The sequence below is a fragment of the Aquarana catesbeiana genome, linkage group LG03 (genome assembly GCF_042186555.1).
Source record: "Aquarana catesbeiana isolate 2022-GZ linkage group LG03, ASM4218655v1, whole genome shotgun sequence".
Lineage (NCBI taxonomy): Eukaryota > Metazoa > Chordata > Amphibia > Anura > Ranidae > Aquarana > Aquarana catesbeiana.
Genome location: NC_133326.1, coordinates 54,735,720 through 54,752,825, shown reverse-complemented (window position 1 = coordinate 54,752,825; position 17,106 = coordinate 54,735,720). Strand labels below are relative to the sequence as shown.

The window sequence follows — 17,106 nt, the reverse complement described above, 5'->3', positions numbered from 1 at the left end:
GTTTTTTCCTGAAGGCCTGATGGTTTTCTTCCATGCGGATGTAGGTCGGAAGAGCGTTCCATAGCCGAGGTCCTTGGACCTCTTGAATGTGATCCGATTCTTTACGGTTAGCCAGTGTAGGCTCTTTAGGGATGGGGAAATGGATTCCCAGGGTTTTTTTCCTGTTAACAGTCTTTCCGCCGTGTTTTGGGTGAGTTGCAAGCGCGCAAGCTGATATTGGGGTAATCCTACGTAGAGCGAATTTGCGTAGTCGAGTCGGGAATTGATGATTGTTCCAACAACTGCCGCTTTGTCCTCTTCTGGGATGAAGGGGATGAGTCTATGTAGCAGGCGGAGGAGATGGTGGGATCCGCTAACTACTGATCCTATTTGTGCATCCGTTGTCATTCCTGAGTCAAAGATGACTCCGAGACTCTTGGCTTTGGTGCTTGGAGAGATGGTCTGTCCGAGGATGGTGGGAGGTGTCCATGGAGTCTTAGTTTTGGAATTTTTGCTAGCGTGTAGGAGAAGAAGTTTTGTTTTTGATCCGTTGAGTTTGAGGGAGCTAATGGTCATCCAGTCATCTATTAAAGTGAGGCATTTCTCTAATTGCTGATGAAGGTCTTTTCGTCCGGTGATACGAAGGTAGAGTTGGGTGTCATCAGCGTATGAGTGGAAGCAGAGGTCCTTTTTTCTGATGATATTGAGGAGTTGGCGGATGTAGATGTTGAATAGCACTGGTGACAAGGGTGAGCCCTGAGGGACTCCACAGGAGATTGCCCGGGTTTCCGAGGTGAATGTTCCTAGTTTCACTATCTGAGAGCGATTCTCTAAGAAGGATGCAAACCATTTTAGAGCAGAATCTGTAGCTCCTGCTACTTTTGCGAGGCGGACAAGGGTAGAGCTCGGCCATAGAACAATGCACCATCCACCCAGAGGAGTGAGGAGACATGGCAAATATAGCTATAATATATATATAATATCGATGGGCACAGTGGAAGCAATTCATGGGCACAGTGGCGGCAATTGATGGGCACAGTTGCAGCGTTTGATGGCACAGTGGTGGCAATTGATGGGCACAGTGGCTGCGTTTGATGGGGCACAGTGGGAGCAATTGATGGGCACAGTGGCGGCAATTGATGGGCACAGTGGCAGCAATTGATGGGCACAGTGGCTGCGTTTGATGGCACAGTGGCTGCCTTTGATGGCACAGTGATGGCAATTGATGGGCACAGTGGCTGTGTTCGATGGCACAGTGGTTGCATTTGATCGGCACAGTGGCTGCGTTTGATGGGCGCAGTGGCTGCGTTTGATGGCACAATGACTGCGTTTGATGGGCACAGTGGCTGCGTTCGATGGCACAGTGGCTGCGTTTGATGGGCACAGTGGCTGCGTTTGATGGGCGCAGTGGCTGCGTTCGATGGCACAGTGGCTGAAGTCTAAGGGCGCAGTGGCTGCATTCGATGGCACAGTGGCTGCATTTGATGGGCACAGTGGCTGCAGTTTAAGGGCACGGTGGCTGCGTTTGATGGCACAGTGGCTGCGCTTGATGGGTGCAGTGGCTGCGTTCGATGGCACAGTGGCTGCATTTGATGGGCACAGTGGCTGCAGTTTAAGGGCGCAGTGGCTGCGTTTGATGGCACAGTGGCTGCGTTTGATGTTTTTTTTTTCAGAATATTTCAGTTTGTTTGCGCCCCCCAAAAATTTTGAGCATCAGCCGCCACTGAAATCTTCTTCTCTAGTATGATGCAAAAGTTCGTATAACCTGAAATCATTAGCTACATTATAATTTTGCTACATAATACAAATGTGTACAGTGGAGATGAGGTTGAGCTTTGCATCTTTTTTCTGTTTGAATGTTCCCATGTAGTTGTAATACTGAAGACTCTCCGATGATCAGAGCTCCTATTATCTCTGGAATGTGTTGCTGCAGAGACAGATCGTTGCTCGCACCATGCCTTGCAGCAGAAGACATGCAGAGTATAGGAGTGTGGCCCCCCATTGGAGGGATGGGATGTATCACAGCTCAGGCGACGAATCGCACTTTTGCTGTCTTCCTAGATCCTCTTTGAGCTCACAGCGGGAGGGGCCCCCAGGAGTTTAAAAGCAACTTGTCCGCCGGGCCCCCCAGAGTTATCACCAGAGTAGAGCAGCGAGTGGAGCGAAGAGGAGACACCGCTCATCGTGCGCCGGGCGATCCACCTTCAGCACCATGGACAGCTCCCCGCTCCTCATCCGACTCCTGGGTGCCAGTGTCCTCCTCGTCTGCCTCTGCAGGGGACAGTCCTCCCGGGAGCTCTCCTCCGAGGACTTCGAGGTCAAGAAGATGCCCACATCCTCCGAGAAGGAGCTGGTCAGTCTCCCTTCCATCTCCATCCATCCAACATATTGCACGCACTGAGTGCTCACACCTTCTCCATGGAGAATAGGGAGGACCGTTCCCCATTGTTCATCAGAGTCAGTGAGTGCTCAGGTTGTTTCTGCTGCTGTTATACCTGCTGATTGAAGTGTGTGTTCCCTATAGGTGGAGGCAATGGAAGAGCTGCTGGGGAAATCCTTGTATCAGAAGAGAGCCCAGATCCCAATGGTGAGCTTCTTTTATCTCATTTATTACATTGTGCTTATTATAAATGAGCCATAGGTACAGGGAACAAAATCACACATACATTCTTCTGTTTTATAAAGTAGAAGCAGTGTGAAATATTAGTCCTGATACATATAATATTTATTTACACGCTCACACTGAAATACATATACTACATGCCTACAATAATTTAAACATTATATATATATATATATATATATATATATATATATATATATATATATATATATACATATATATATACCTTTTATTTTAGCGTGTGTGTAAGTGTGTGAATGAACATGTATTTATATATATATATATATGTATAGTGTAAATATATATTTAAGAGTGTGTGTAAAGGATATATTATATATATATACATATATATATATATATATACACACAGCAAACAACATCACACATAGATTCAGTTTTAAAAAAGTAAATGCAATGGAAAATATTACAAAGTCCAAATACATATAATATTTATTTACATACTCACACTGAAATACATATAATAAATGCTTGCAATAATTTATATTGTTTAATATATATATATATATATATATATATATATATATATATATATATATATATATATATATATATATACTTTTATTTTAGAGTGTGTGAATAAATGTGTATTTGTGCTGTATTAAATTTTGCACATTATTCTCTTTCTCTCTCTCTCTCTCTCTCTCTCTCTCTCTCTCTCTATATATATCTATCTATATATTTACACACACATATATATATATATATATATATATATATATATATATATATATATAGTGTAAATATATATTTAATAGTTTGTGTAAATGAATAGTATATTTATTATATATTTATAGTTACCAACCTGCACATTTTTGCAGGATGCAGGTTGGTAACTATAAGGGGCAGCAATACCTGAAGTTGGGGGGGGGGGGGGTCTGCCTGGTTACTTGTATAGATGATGCTGTCCATCATAATGTTAAACTATATATATATATATATATATATATATATATATATATATATATATATATATTTGTTTTTTTTTTTTTTTTTTATATATATCTGCTGTCAAAAAAGTGGACTGCACATCCTGTGTTTTCGGGTGCTGGGAACAGGCAGGCTCGATCTGCCACTACTATTCTATATCAATAAGTCACCCACCGCACTCCCAAAAGTTCCTTGTTTAGTATTTGCTTGCTTTTTATGTAGCGAACATCTTCTGACTTCTGACATGTGCATGATGTTTACTACAAATAAAGAAATGAATATAAAGAAAGTAATGATAATAGTACATCATACTAATAAAAATATTAAGAAAAAAAAGTTTTGCGAGTGCAATGACTCGTTGGTATATGTATATGTAAAACAGAAAAACCTGAGAGGGGCTGTAGCACAAAAGAGAGCTTTATTTATTGCCCGCATGCATATATCACACTAGTGATACTTCAGGCATCCCTGCCCTTTCTGAAGCTTGAGGAAGGGCAGGGATGCCTGGAACATCACTGCTGTGATAAATGTATGTGTAAGTAATAAATATAGCTCTCTTTTGTACTGTAGCCCCTCTTGGTTTTTATTTGTGGTGGTTACAGGGATTTACCTGGCTGCTTCTGCATCGTTGATATTCACCCTTACACACCATATATATCATGAAAAATATAACATTTATTTACACCTTTGTGCACTCTTAAAGTATTACACAAATGCCAAAAAGAAAAAGTCTGCACTGATGCAGTCAGGAGAAACTGCTATAAGTAATTAGCACGAATCCTGCAGCCCACATTCGGGTGAGAGGAATATTTCCATCGGAATGTAATCAGCATAGAAAAGAAGAGACCTGGGTACTATCATGAGCCCTAAGAAAGGGAGTGTGTTAGGACTATACCTCCCTCTCTTCTCCATAACAGAGGGAGGTGTTTTGTAGTCCACGGAAATAGCAGGAAACAATGCTGGAAGGTATCAGCTCACAACATTTCTGTCTGGATGATCAGCTATTTTGTTTTATTTTTTATGCACTTGTCGAACAGCTATAAAAACACTTCAATGAGGGAGAAATTAAGATAAATTTATTGCAAGAGTTTACATGCACTTAAATAATTAAAGGAGAGCGCAGGAACCCATGACACCAACATCAGCCGAAACCACCTAGGAGTATAATATAGCTGTTCCAGGGTTATCTAATTTATTCTACCATCACAGACCTAGAAATGTACACTACGTGGTTGATATACTAAAATAGGCTGTTCGCTTTGAAAGGGAATTTTCCCTTAATGCGCTGAATAAAAAAAAATGGCAAATAAAATAAACAATATTTTTGTTTGCACATAATTAGATGATAGAAGTCAACAGAGCTTCACCTCTTTTACCAAGCTAAAGGAAAATTCCTTTGCAAAGTGAAAATTCCCCTCCAGAGTGAACAGCCTGTTTGCTTTTAGTAAATCAACCTCATACTCTGTTGTATAACATAAATGCAGTGTGAAATATCACTCAATCCTAATACATAGGATATTTATTAACACACACACATCCCTACCTCCTAAAGTATTTAACATTCAATATCTAATATTTTAGATGGTATCATAAGGCAATATGTCTATTTCTAGCTTGTAAGGTCTGATTATATGTGCAGTTCTCTAATTACATCTAGAGCTGCAATGGTTACAGTACAAAATTTGTTACTAGAGAAAAACATAATTCCTTTTCTCTTGGAACTTCCTTTGTTGGCTTAAAAAAAAAGCAAAGTGCAATGTGTAAAGTACAGAAACCCATAACACCAGTATATTTCCAATACACCTGGGAGCTCACTATAGCTTTCCTGTGATTATCCAATTTATTCTACCATCACAGACCCAAAATTCATACCAAGTGTAAGAACTTGAGGAAGGGCTAACCTTGCCTTGAAACACTGTGTATCTGTGGACCTGTGATGATAAAATAATCCTGCAAAGCCTGTGATGTGATTATAAGGGATTAGCACTTAATGGAACCTCTGAACTGCCACTGACTATCACCTTAACTGACTACATTGTTTGCCTAACCCATAGCAAACAATCAGTTACCCTTTACTGTTCTATTCTGTCTCCTCTAAACTAATAAGAGACTAATAAGTAGTAGTGCAGGAAACTTGCTAAGGCCTGGTTCACACCTATGCATTTTTTAGTGCATTTTCAGTTTTGCAGAAACACATTACAGTTCTTTTAACATGGTTTTCTATGGGTCACGTTTGCATCTGTGCATTTTATAGAAAGGGCCAGGGACTTTTTTCTGGTTTTTGGTTCCATAGACTTCAGTGGATCAAAATTGTATACTGAAAAACACAAAATGCACCTGGAATTTGCAAACTACAACATGCATAAGTGTGAACCAGGTCTAAGTGCAGCAACCCAAAGCAACCTGTCAGCAATCAATTCACTGAAAACAGAACAGTGTGTGATGTATTCTAATTGGTTTCTCTGGGTACTGCACTTCATGCATGAACTGTTAAGATCAGCCTTTATCAACCTCTTTACCCTGGAGGAACCCTTGAAATAATGTTAAAGCCCATTTTCAGGCAAAAAAAAGTTTTCTTACACATCAAAGAAATCCTGGACAGCTGCACTCCAAAAATATTTGCCTTTATTCAATAAAGTGTCATTCAAAATACAGGTCACAGCAAAGTGGAACAAAGTTTACGCTATTCGCACTACACAGAGTGCTTAGTCATAGCTATGACTAAGCACTCTGTGTAGTGCGAAACGCGTAAGCTTTGTTCCACTTTGCTGTGACCTGTATTTTGAATGACACTTTATTGAATAAAGGCAAATATTTTTGGAGTGCAGCTGTCCAGGATTTCTTTGATGTCTAACTGCTACAGCATTTCCAGCACCTGGACTTCTAGACTGAAGGAGATGCCTTTTACTTTGATCTGACCCACCTGGAGCGGTGATACTCTCTCTCTACTTGGATTTCTGAACTTTGAAAAAAAAGTTTTCTCCTGGAAGTGGGGAAAGGTTTATTGCGAATTTTTGTCTAGGGGATTGGAGAACTGAGATATACTTACCTGATTCTCCAATCATCCCTGCACAAGACTGGTCCGTGTGGCTCCTGCCCCCCGTGGTCCAGCAGTCTTGTGTGGTGGACTGTTTCTGACATTATCAAGCCCATAACCCGGCTCTGGACATGAGGAAATCAGGAACAATCCACCGCTGGATCGTGGGGGAGTGCTATTTGCCAGTGAAATGGACGATTGGGTGAGTAAAAGCTTTCTACTCTACTCCCTGGACAGAATGAGCAGTTAATCCGTGCAGTGGAGGCACAGCCGCACTGCATGGGAAAACTTTTTTTTTTTTTTTGCCCAGAAATGGGCTTTAAGGTCTCAGGGAATGTTTTATATTTACAGCTCATGGTAGCATGATTGGTAAGTTGTAGAAAGTTTTGAATAAAAGACTGAAGAATGTTGCATACCTAGATTACATCCTACATTGGTGCTCATTGTAGGTGGGAGACAAATTTGTCACTGCTCAAGGAATCCTTATCAACATATGGAGCAGTGTTTCCAAACTTCATTTCTTAAGTACCCCCAACAGGCCATGTTTGGGAATTTCCCTTAGATAAAATAGCTGTGATAAATACTAAGACATTGACATTGGGTTAAAGAACCTGTGCAAGGTGAAGGAAATCTCAAAAACGTGATCTGTTGGAGGTAGTTTAGGACTGAGGTTGGGAACCACAGCTCTGGAGGAACCCTAGAGTTCCAGGAAGTCCTGGTTGAGAAAGCCTGGCTTAAATGAATAACACTTTGTACACACTACTTTTTTTTTTTCCGTTCAACTCAGCAGGGCTGAACGCAAAAAGAACTGACAGCTCAGGAGGAGCAGCTGTACTAACCATGCAAAGTTAGTACAGTGATTTCCCCTGCTGTGCTATTGTGTTCTGACAGGGGGATGCCCCCCCCCCCCACCAGAACACTCCGGTCAGCTCAGTCATTGGCTGAGTGCGCTGATTGGGAGCCAATCGGCAGACCTTTTTGGGTCATACCCCTTCGATAGAAGTCGGCCAAATGGCCGGCACCTGTCAGACTGACTGCAGTACACACGGGCTTAATGTCGGCTGGTTTATATTGAATCGGTCGATGTCGCCCGACATTCCGCCCATGTGTACTAGGTCTAAGCCTGTAAATCTGATGCTAACAATGGGTTGTTGTATTCTGCCCTCCTCTTTGCATTACCCTAATAATTAGGACTCTTTTACCATTATATATTATCATAGGAGTGCGCATGGGGTGTGCCTGATGTGCCTGGGCACACCTTACTCACCCCCATCCCCCCCGTGTGGTGCAGATTCCCCCTGCTGATATTTCACAAAAGCCCCCCAATGGAGTTTCTAAAAAAATGTTTTAAATAATTAAAAAATAAAATAATAAAAATAAAAAACTAACAACGTCTATTGCACTACTGACACCAACCTCTGCTCTACTGACACCATCCACTTCCCTACTAACAGCGGCCATGTTTTCATACATTTGGGGTGCACACCTTAATGCAATAGGCTGCACACACCAGTGTATATCATCTTGATGTACTTTATATTTATTTTGATAGGGCAACACATAATGCATGCTATTCTGAGACACATCTTACACATCATTATCACCAAGCTTAACTCATTTAAAATAAATGTCATTATTCAAAGTGTGGTCACAGTTGAAATTGTATAGCTTCACTTTTTCAGTTCTTATGATTACATCTGGGGATCCCTGTTGGCTCTTGTAATAAAATTGCTGTAATGTTTGTGTTTGTCTGTCTTCATGCTCAGTGTGACATTGGAGAGAGGTGTGCCGTGAAGCAAGGTCCCAGAATTGGCAAGCTGTGTGACTGTTCCCGCGGATCGTCCTGCAACACTTTCCTGCTAAAGTGCATATGAAGAGAATACGTGTCATTTGCAGCCCTTGTGTTTACAGACCATATAGTACCAACCTTTGTAAAGAGATCAACAACTCCATTGCTTGCCTGTTTACACCGCTCCTGTTTACTTTAAAGCAAGCTCATATTCAGTCAGTTATAAAAAAAAAAGAGGTCTCCATGTTCACAGCACACCAGAGGCAAAATGATGATCGCCAACATTTAACTAGTTTCAAGACTAGCTTAGTTATTCTTATATCTCATCCTCTATGTCAAAGATTGTAGATTATTTCCTAGTCAATTTATTATTATTATTATTTATTACACTTACCTTGTTATTTTATCTTATATATATACTTTCATAAACATCTAAATTAAACTGTACAAGGAAAACTTTATTGCCTTAGTTATTGAGCCTACAATGTTAATATTGAGCTTGTTCATTGTTGTATCCCCAACATATAATTGCTCTTTTGCATATTGGTTATTTATTCAAGCTTATCTATGCAATGTTACATCTAAACTGAACAATGTGGGAACAGAAGTATGCTAGCCCCCCAAAACTGGACTGAGTCCTCCACTTGCATAAATCAGTAAGGAACATCAGCAGAAAGATTGTTGTACCTGTTTCCAGCTTTGCCAACCTGATGGAACTATTATAAAAAAGGAAATTACTTATTGCTTCAATTCAATGTAACATTACATAAGGAGGGCACTAAGAGGACTGAGATTAGACGGCAGAATGGGGGAGATATTATATATATAAGAATAGTAAGAATAATATATTTCATATTTACAAAGGGTTCTTCAAATAGTTTCCACACTTTTTTAACTCTATTCAAATATAAACAATTGCACTTACGCCCTTCTTCAGAAAGGGACAGAATATTAGTAATCTGTTCCTACCTGAAGAAGGGTGTAAGCTTTATAGCCTGAAACCATTGTGTGGAACGACATGTAACCTGTTTATTTTTCAATACATTTTTAAGTGCAGCAATCCCTGGATTTATTTGTGTATATGGCCCTTGGGAAGGCCTGATTGCATGCACTAGGAAGAGTACCTCTTGTGCCGTCTACCTCGCCTGTGAATATATATATATATATATACATATATATATATATATATATATATATATATGTTGTACTCATAAGTTTACATACCCTGGAAGAATTTATTTTGAAGCCATTTATTATCAGTCAACTGTGTTTACTCTTTTTAAATCATAATCACAGCAGAAACTACCCAAAGGACCCTAATCAAAAGTTTACATACCCCAGTTCTTATTACCGTGTATTGCCCCCTTTAACATCAATGACAGCTTGAAGTCTTTTGTGGTATTTGTGGGTGAGGCTCTTTATCTTCTCAGATGGTAAAGCTGCCCATTCCTCTTGGCAAAAAGCCTCCATTTCCTGTAAACTCTTAGGCTGTCTTGCATGAACTGCACGTTTGAGATCTCCCCAGAGTGGCTCAATGATATTGAGGTCAGGAGACTGAGATGGCTACTCCAGAACCTTCACTGTATTCAGCTGTAGTCAATGACAGGTTGACTTGGCCTTGTGTTTTGGATCATAGTCATGTTGGAATGTCCAAGTACGTCCCTTGGCGCAGCTTCCTAGCTGATGAATGCAAATGTTCCTCCGGTAATTTTAGATAACATACTGCATTCATCTTGCCATCAATTTTGACCAAATTTTCTGTTCCTTTGTAGCTCACACATCCCCAAAACATCAGCGATCCACCTCCGTGTTTCACAGTAGGAATGGCGTACCTTTCATCATAGGCCTTGTTGTTTCCTCTCCAAATGTAGTGTTTATGGTTGTGGCCAAAAAGCTAAATTTTGGTCCCATCATTCAAAATGACTTTGTGCCAGAAGGTTTGAGGCTTGTCTCTGTGCTGTCTGGCGTATTGTAAGCGGGGTACTTTGTGGCATTTGCGCAGTAATGGCTTTCTTCTGGCAACTCGACCATGCAGCCCATCTTTCTTCAAGTGCCTCCTTATTGTGCATCCCATATTTGTGGGTTTTTCTTTGCATCCCGAATAATTTTGCTGGTAGTTGTGGCTGAAATTTTAGTTGGTCTACCTGACCATGGTTTGGTTTCAAAAGAACCCCTCATTTTCCACTTCTTGTTTAGAGTTTGAACACTGCTGATTGGCATTCTCAATTCATTGGATTTTTTTTATATCCTTTTCCTGTTTTATACAGTTCAACTGATTCTTTGACAATTCAACAGATTCTTTGACAATTCCTTTGCTTTCCCCGTGACTCAGAATCCAGGAACGTTATGCAGCACTGGATGAAAGATGCAAGGGTCTGTCAGGAGTCCATTGACCTTTTATACACGCACACTAATTACAAGCAAACAGATCACAGGGAGGATGGTTACCTTTAATAGCCATTTAAACCCCTTTGTGTCAACTTGTGTATGTTATCAGGCCAAAATCACCAGGGTATGTAAACTTTTGATCAGGGTCATTTGGGTAGTTTCTGTTGTGATTATGATTTAAAAAGAGTAAACACAGTTGATTGATAATAAATGGCTTTCGCCAAACACTAACCATGAGTGAAAGAAATGTTTTTGTGTTATCATTCATATTCTCTGAAAAATGGCCAAGAAATCATAAATTCTGCCAGGGTATGTAAGCTTATGAGCACAGTTGTATATACTTTATATAAGAAATATATTAATATGATAGCACAAAGTACAGTAGCCTATACTAACTGATAAGATTTCACTTTGCATATCATAAAAGTGACAGCATATTGGTTTCTATGGGTTATTATACAGTTATTTCACCATATTTAATAATGCTGAGAGATAAAGATGCCAATGGAAGATTCAACCCAATGGCATCTGCATATACCTCAAACAGCAGTTCTGGGTTGAATAAATCATTTAACTTTGAATTGAATCAACTCCATGGGCTACACCAGGGTTCTCCAAACTTTCTAAACAAAGGGCCAGTTTACTGTTCTTCAAATCTTTAGGGGGACTGGACTGTGGGCAGTGGGACTAGAAAATGTCATAGTGCCAATGGAGATAAACAGTGTCCCCTCTTTGCTATCAGAGGGAGGAATAGTGCCCCATTATTGGTATGCAAGGGAGGAATAGCGCCCCATTATTGGTATTGATGGGAAGAATAGTGTGCCATTATTGGTATCAGTGGGAGGAATAGTGCCCCATGATTGGTGTCAGTGGAAGGACTAGTGCCTCATCATTGATTTCAGTGGAAGGAATAGTGTCCCATTATTGGTATCAGTAGGAGTAATAGTGTCCCATTATTGGTATCAGTGGGAGGAATAGTGTCCCATTATTGGTATCAATGGGAGGAATAGTTCCCCCATCATTGGTTTCAGTGAGAGGAATAGTGTCCCAACACTGGTGTCAGTGAGAGGAATAGTGTCCCATCACTGGTGTCAGTGAGAGGAATAGTGTCCCATTATTGGTATCAGTGGGAGGAATAGTGTTCCATTATTAGTATCAGTGGGAGGAATAGTGCCCCATCATTGGTTTCAGTGAGAGGAATAGTGTCCCATCATTGGTGTCAGTGAAAGAAATAGTGCCTGTTGCTGACAGTGGGAAGAATAATACCAAAAGGGCAGGATAACAGCAAGGCAAGGGCCGCAGTTTGAAGACCACTGGGCTACACTGAAGGAAATTCATATTTAGTAGGATTATAAAGGCTTCTCTAGACCAAAACAGTTGCTCAGAAACATTTCCTGTAATAAGCACAGATCAGCTCATTTGCTTATAGTGCGCTCCAGCTCAACACATGGGTTTTCTCTTCAAACACCCAATTATGCCAAAAGAATTTCTGTTTACCGTTCTGCTTCACTTGAATTTGACTTTGAATTATAGACAGGTATGTAGATCTGGTCTCGACTGCATTCTCCTTAATAATATACTGTATATACTTTGCAGGTTTTAGACCTTAGAGAAAATGCATTTATGATTTGCCCAGAAAGATATATAAAAAGAGAAAACGTAATTTGCTTTAGAGACAAATGTCTTCCATAGTACACTTCAGGGAACCAGGGGTATATATAGAAAAATATGTTCTGAAAATAAGCTATTACATACTTTATCCACAAAATAGGGCATTTTTTTTTTTTTTTACAAAACCTTTTCAGGGACACATCCATATCCATTATAAATTCATTTGTAAAGGGTTTTAAAAGCATAGTTTGCTCTCTAGAAGCTAGGTCTATGTTATTTAAATCACAAACTATAACAAGATCTTTTATGAAGAAAAACCCAAAAGTAAGGGATTGTTGACATGGTCAGGGGTATTAAAAGCAGGCGATTGAGCCTCGGTATTATTGCCCCCCAACCACTCACCTCAAGAAGAGCAGGCAGCTGTTATGGGCTGTACACAAATGAAGCCGCATGTTGCATTTCCACCGCCTAATGTGACCCATTTAAATATACAGTATGTGGCAATGCTGCAAACGGCCTACAAGTGGTTGTGACGTGGTGGTTCTACTTTTTTAGGATTATCACCTCCTCAATACCTGTCAAACACTCCCTGAATAGAGATCCAAAGCAGATCCCTTATAGATAGGCAGCAAGGGCTGCTGCATGTAAGAATAAGCCCTAAAAATGATATTGGTTCTGCATCTAAAAGTGTGTTATAGACATAGACACCACAGTATGGTTGTTTTTGCTTAGCATGGAAATATTTCCAGTAAAAAGATTGGGAAGGACAATTAAATAGTGGAAGGGAACTCTCCATGCCATTTTTGGGATATACAGAACTTACATTCAACACTCATACACTGTATACTGTATATATGGTGAATAGTAAACACAGTAAGGACCAAAGGCAAAATATTATTCAAGTTTACTATTTACCACGTGACCAATATACTTTATACTAATATACTTTTTTATATTATATATTACAGGTATTTATATAGCATCAACAATTATTGATATAAAACATTACATTTTTACATCAGTCCTTGTCCTCAAGGAGCAATCTAAGGTTACTATCTTACATACACATACTAAGGCCAATCTAGAGAGCATTGATATACCAGGACATCTTTGGAGTGTGAGAGAAAACTGGAGTACCTGGAGGAAACACACACACAAGCATAGGGAGAATATGCAAACTCCATGTAGACAGTGTCCTGATCAGGATTTAAACCAGTGGCCCCCGTGCCGCAAGGCAGAAATGCCAACCACTAGGCCAATATGTAGAACTGAGCAGCCTTAAAGATATGTGAAGGCAATGTAATAATAGTGGCCTGGTGGCTTGGTATCTGTGTTACCTATAGAAGACTTAGTAATACCAGACTAAATCTACTATATCTAGTGGAGTTCCATGCCTGTTTTTATTTTTTTACAATATGGAAATCTGCAAATGTGGTCCCGATTCTCCAAATGATTGATGGGCTATGTCTATGGTAAATCTTGCATGAAAAAAGTCAGTCAACCTGTATACTACTGTGTGTAATAGTAAGTAAAACGTATAACAACAAATCTTTGTGAATGGTTCCACAGTCTTCCGGGACCTGTGATGTGTCCCGGAAGGCTTTTGAGAAAGGGGGAGGGGACTTCCGCTTAGATCGCTGTGGGGATCTGGCCAGAAGTGGGAGTGGGTACCTGTCAAAACCAGGCACCCATTCCCCACAAAAAAGTGCCAAATGTGGAAGCAGGGGGGGGGGGGGTGAAAATAAGTGAAACTTCCCCTTTTGGGTGAAATTCCACTTTAAGGAATGAGGTAAAGCTCTGCTGACTTCCAATATTTAAAGTGTAACTCCACTTTCGTGGGGAAAAAAATAGCAAATAAAGGAAAAATGATATAGCACATATAATTGCGACACTAATCATATTGTAATTGAATATTATTAAAAATGACCTTTCCTTTTCAATTTGCAGCCACTGTAATTTTCTAAGAATGCAATGAAATATGGCTACCTGGAGTTGTTCTGTACACAGTGGGATTGATTTACTAAAGGCCAATAGAGTGTGCACCTTGGAAAGTGCAATTGCACTCTGCAAGTGCAGTTGCTCCAGAGCTTAGTAAATGAGGTAAAGCATCACTTTGCAAAGAATACCCAATCACATGCAAGGAAAATAAAAAAAACAGCATTTTTGCTTGCACGTGATTGGTTGATCAAAGTCAGCAGAGCTTCTGCTCATTTACTAAACTCTGGAGCAACTGCTCTTGCCGTGTGCAACTGCACTTTCCAAAGTGCACAGTCTTTTTGCCTTTAGTAAATCAACCCCAGTGCGTGTATAGACCACTCCCCAGAAACATTATTTCTTGCTTGTGTGATTGGCTCACCGATTTCCCCAGAAGTCTGCCTAAGATACAAGTCAGATTTCAGACATCCCCTACAACAAAAGTCATTTTTGGTGAGATACTCCCAATAGGAACACGTCTAAAGGGATGCAGGCCCAGCAGATTTCCTCATTTGTGCCCTGCAGCTGCACACCTGCCAGTTAATTATGAAACCACTCCCATTAGACCCACTCAGTACAGAGGCACAGACAAACACACATGGATTGCTTCAGAATAACAAAAGGTAGGAATCTGCAGCAAAGGTTGTTATTTATAATCCTTGTAATGTACATAGATCACCCAGAGGGGAATGTTGTTTTTCTCAACAAAAGTGGAGTTACGCTTTAATCAAATATGTAAGCAAAGATGCTGTTTTTTTGTTTTTTGTTTTTTTTTCCTTGCATGTAATTGGGTATTCTTTGCACAGTGAAATTTCACCACATTTACTAAGCTCTGGGGAAAATTCCTGCACACAGTGCAATTTGTCTTGCAAAGTGAGTTCCAGGGCCGGGACAAGGGGTGGGCAAGGGGCCGGCTGCCCTGGGCACTGTAGTATCATGTGAGGTGGGAGGGCAGGGGGGATTGAGAGGGGGGGGGGATTTGTGCTAGAAGGAGGAATTTGGGGGGCAGCAAGGGAAAAGAATTGTTCTAGGAGGGGAAATTTGAGGGGGGGTTTAGGAGTGGTTATTAAGGGGGATTTGTGTTACGAGGTGGCTGGGAGGAAAGGATTTGTGCTAGGAGGGGGGGCTTGGGGGGTTTGTGCTAGGAGAGATGATGTGGTGGAGGGGAGAGGGGATTTGTGCTAGTAGGAATGATTGGGGGGTGTTTGTGCTAGAAGGACAGATGGGGGTGATATTTGTGCTAGGAGGGGGATTTGGATTGGGGGAATTGAGTACTCGGAGGAGAAATTTGAGGGGTGGAGGATTTGTGCTAGAATGGGTGATTTTTTTGGGTGGGGGTGGCATTTGTCCTGGGGGGATTTGGGGGCTGGAGAGGGCAAAGATTTGTGCTGGGAGGGGAGATTTCAGCAGGGGGAAGGGAGGGGGAAAGGGAGGGGGGAGTAGGGAGTAATAATGCAGATTAGGGCCCAATTGGGGTGGGGGGGGATTTTTGCTGATGCATAATGCTCATGCAGTACATATTGAGGGGGGCACAGTTTGGCATGTTCATCCTGGGCTCTTGGTGATCTTGTCCCGGCACTGGTGAAGTCTATTTGCCTTTAGTAAATTAACCCCACTGAGTCTAAAGTCTTACAAGACCTCAAAGGCAGTGTGAGCAAGACAAGCCAAAAATAATCTTTTGTTATGATATAATGTCTGGTAGCTTTGCTAAATAGCTTTTTATAGTATTTTAAATTAAACTGGAAGATTTAAAGATAATGTTCTATGTTTAAAGTGATCACAATGCAAAGTTTTGTGGAAATGGAAAATGTAATAAATACAGTATCTCACAAAAGTGAGTAAACCTCTCACATTTTCACATCTCACAAGTTGTGAGTGTACAGCTTGTATAACAATGTAAATTTGCTGTCCCCTCTAAATAACTCAACACACAGCCATTAATATCTAAACCACTGGTAACAAAAGTGAGTACACCCCTAATTGAAAATGTCTAAATTGGGCCCAAAGTGTCAATATTTTGTGTGGCCACCATTATCTTCCACCATGGAGTTCCCCAGAGCTTCACAGGTTGCCACTGAAATCCTCTTCCACTCCTCGATGATGACATCACGGAGCTGGTGGATGTTAGAGACCTTGCGCTCCTCCACCTTCCGTTTGAGGATGTCCCACAGATGCTCAAATAGGGTTTAGGTCTGGAGACATGCTTGGCCAATCCACCACCTTTACCCTCAGCTTCTTTAGCAAGGCAGTGGTCGTCTTGGAGGTGTGTTTGGGGTCGTTATCACGTTGGAGTATTGCCCTGTGGCCCAGTCTTCGAAGGGAGGGGATCATGCTCTGCTTCAGTATGTCACAGTACATGTTGGCATTCATGGTTCCCTCAATGAACTGTAGCTCCCCAGTGTCGGCAGCACTCATGCAGCCCCAGGCCATGACACTCCCACCACCATGCTTGACTGTAGGCAAGATACACTTGTTTTTGTACTCCTCACCTGGTTGCCGCCACACATGCTTGACACCATCTGAACCAAATAAGCTTATCTTGGTCTCATTGGACCACAGGACATGGTTCCAGTCATCCATGTCCTTAGCCTGCTTGTCTTCAGTAAACTGTTTGCAGGCTTTCTTGTACATCATCTTCAGAACAGGCTTCCTTCTGGGACAACAGCCATGCAGACCAATTTAATGCAGTGTTCGGCGTATGGTCTGAGCACTGACAGTCTGACCCCCCACCCCTTGAACCGCTGCAGCACTGCTGGC

The 17,106-nt window shown here is 41.0% G+C and overlaps 1 protein-coding gene across 1 annotated transcript; it reads left to right on the top strand.

Annotated features, from left to right (window-relative positions):
- Nucleotides 1–2,020: 2,020 nt before the first annotated feature.
- LOC141131374 (cocaine- and amphetamine-regulated transcript protein-like) lies at nt 2,021–8,835 on the top strand. The gene is made up of 3 exons (XM_073618559.1): nt 2,021–2,332; nt 2,504–2,566; nt 8,354–8,835. Exons 1-3 carry the CDS (start codon nt 2,192–2,194, stop codon nt 8,459–8,461), a joined length of 312 nt encoding a protein of 103 aa, XP_073474660.1. The 5' UTR covers nt 2,021–2,191; the 3' UTR covers nt 8,462–8,835.
- The last annotated feature ends 8,271 nt before the right edge of the window (nt 8,836–17,106 follow it).

Coding starts and splice junctions, on each gene's coding strand:
- LOC141131374 (XM_073618559.1), top strand. CDS start 2,192: ATGGACAGCTCCCCGCTCCTCATCCGACTCCTGGGTGCCAGTGTCCTC. Junction 2,333..2,503: donor CATCCTCCGAGAAGGAGCTG/GTCAGTCTCCCT, acceptor TGTTCCCTATAG/GTGGAGGCAATGGAAGAGCT. Junction 2,567..8,353: donor AGAGAGCCCAGATCCCAATG/GTGAGCTTCTTT, acceptor CTTCATGCTCAG/TGTGACATTGGAGAGAGGTG.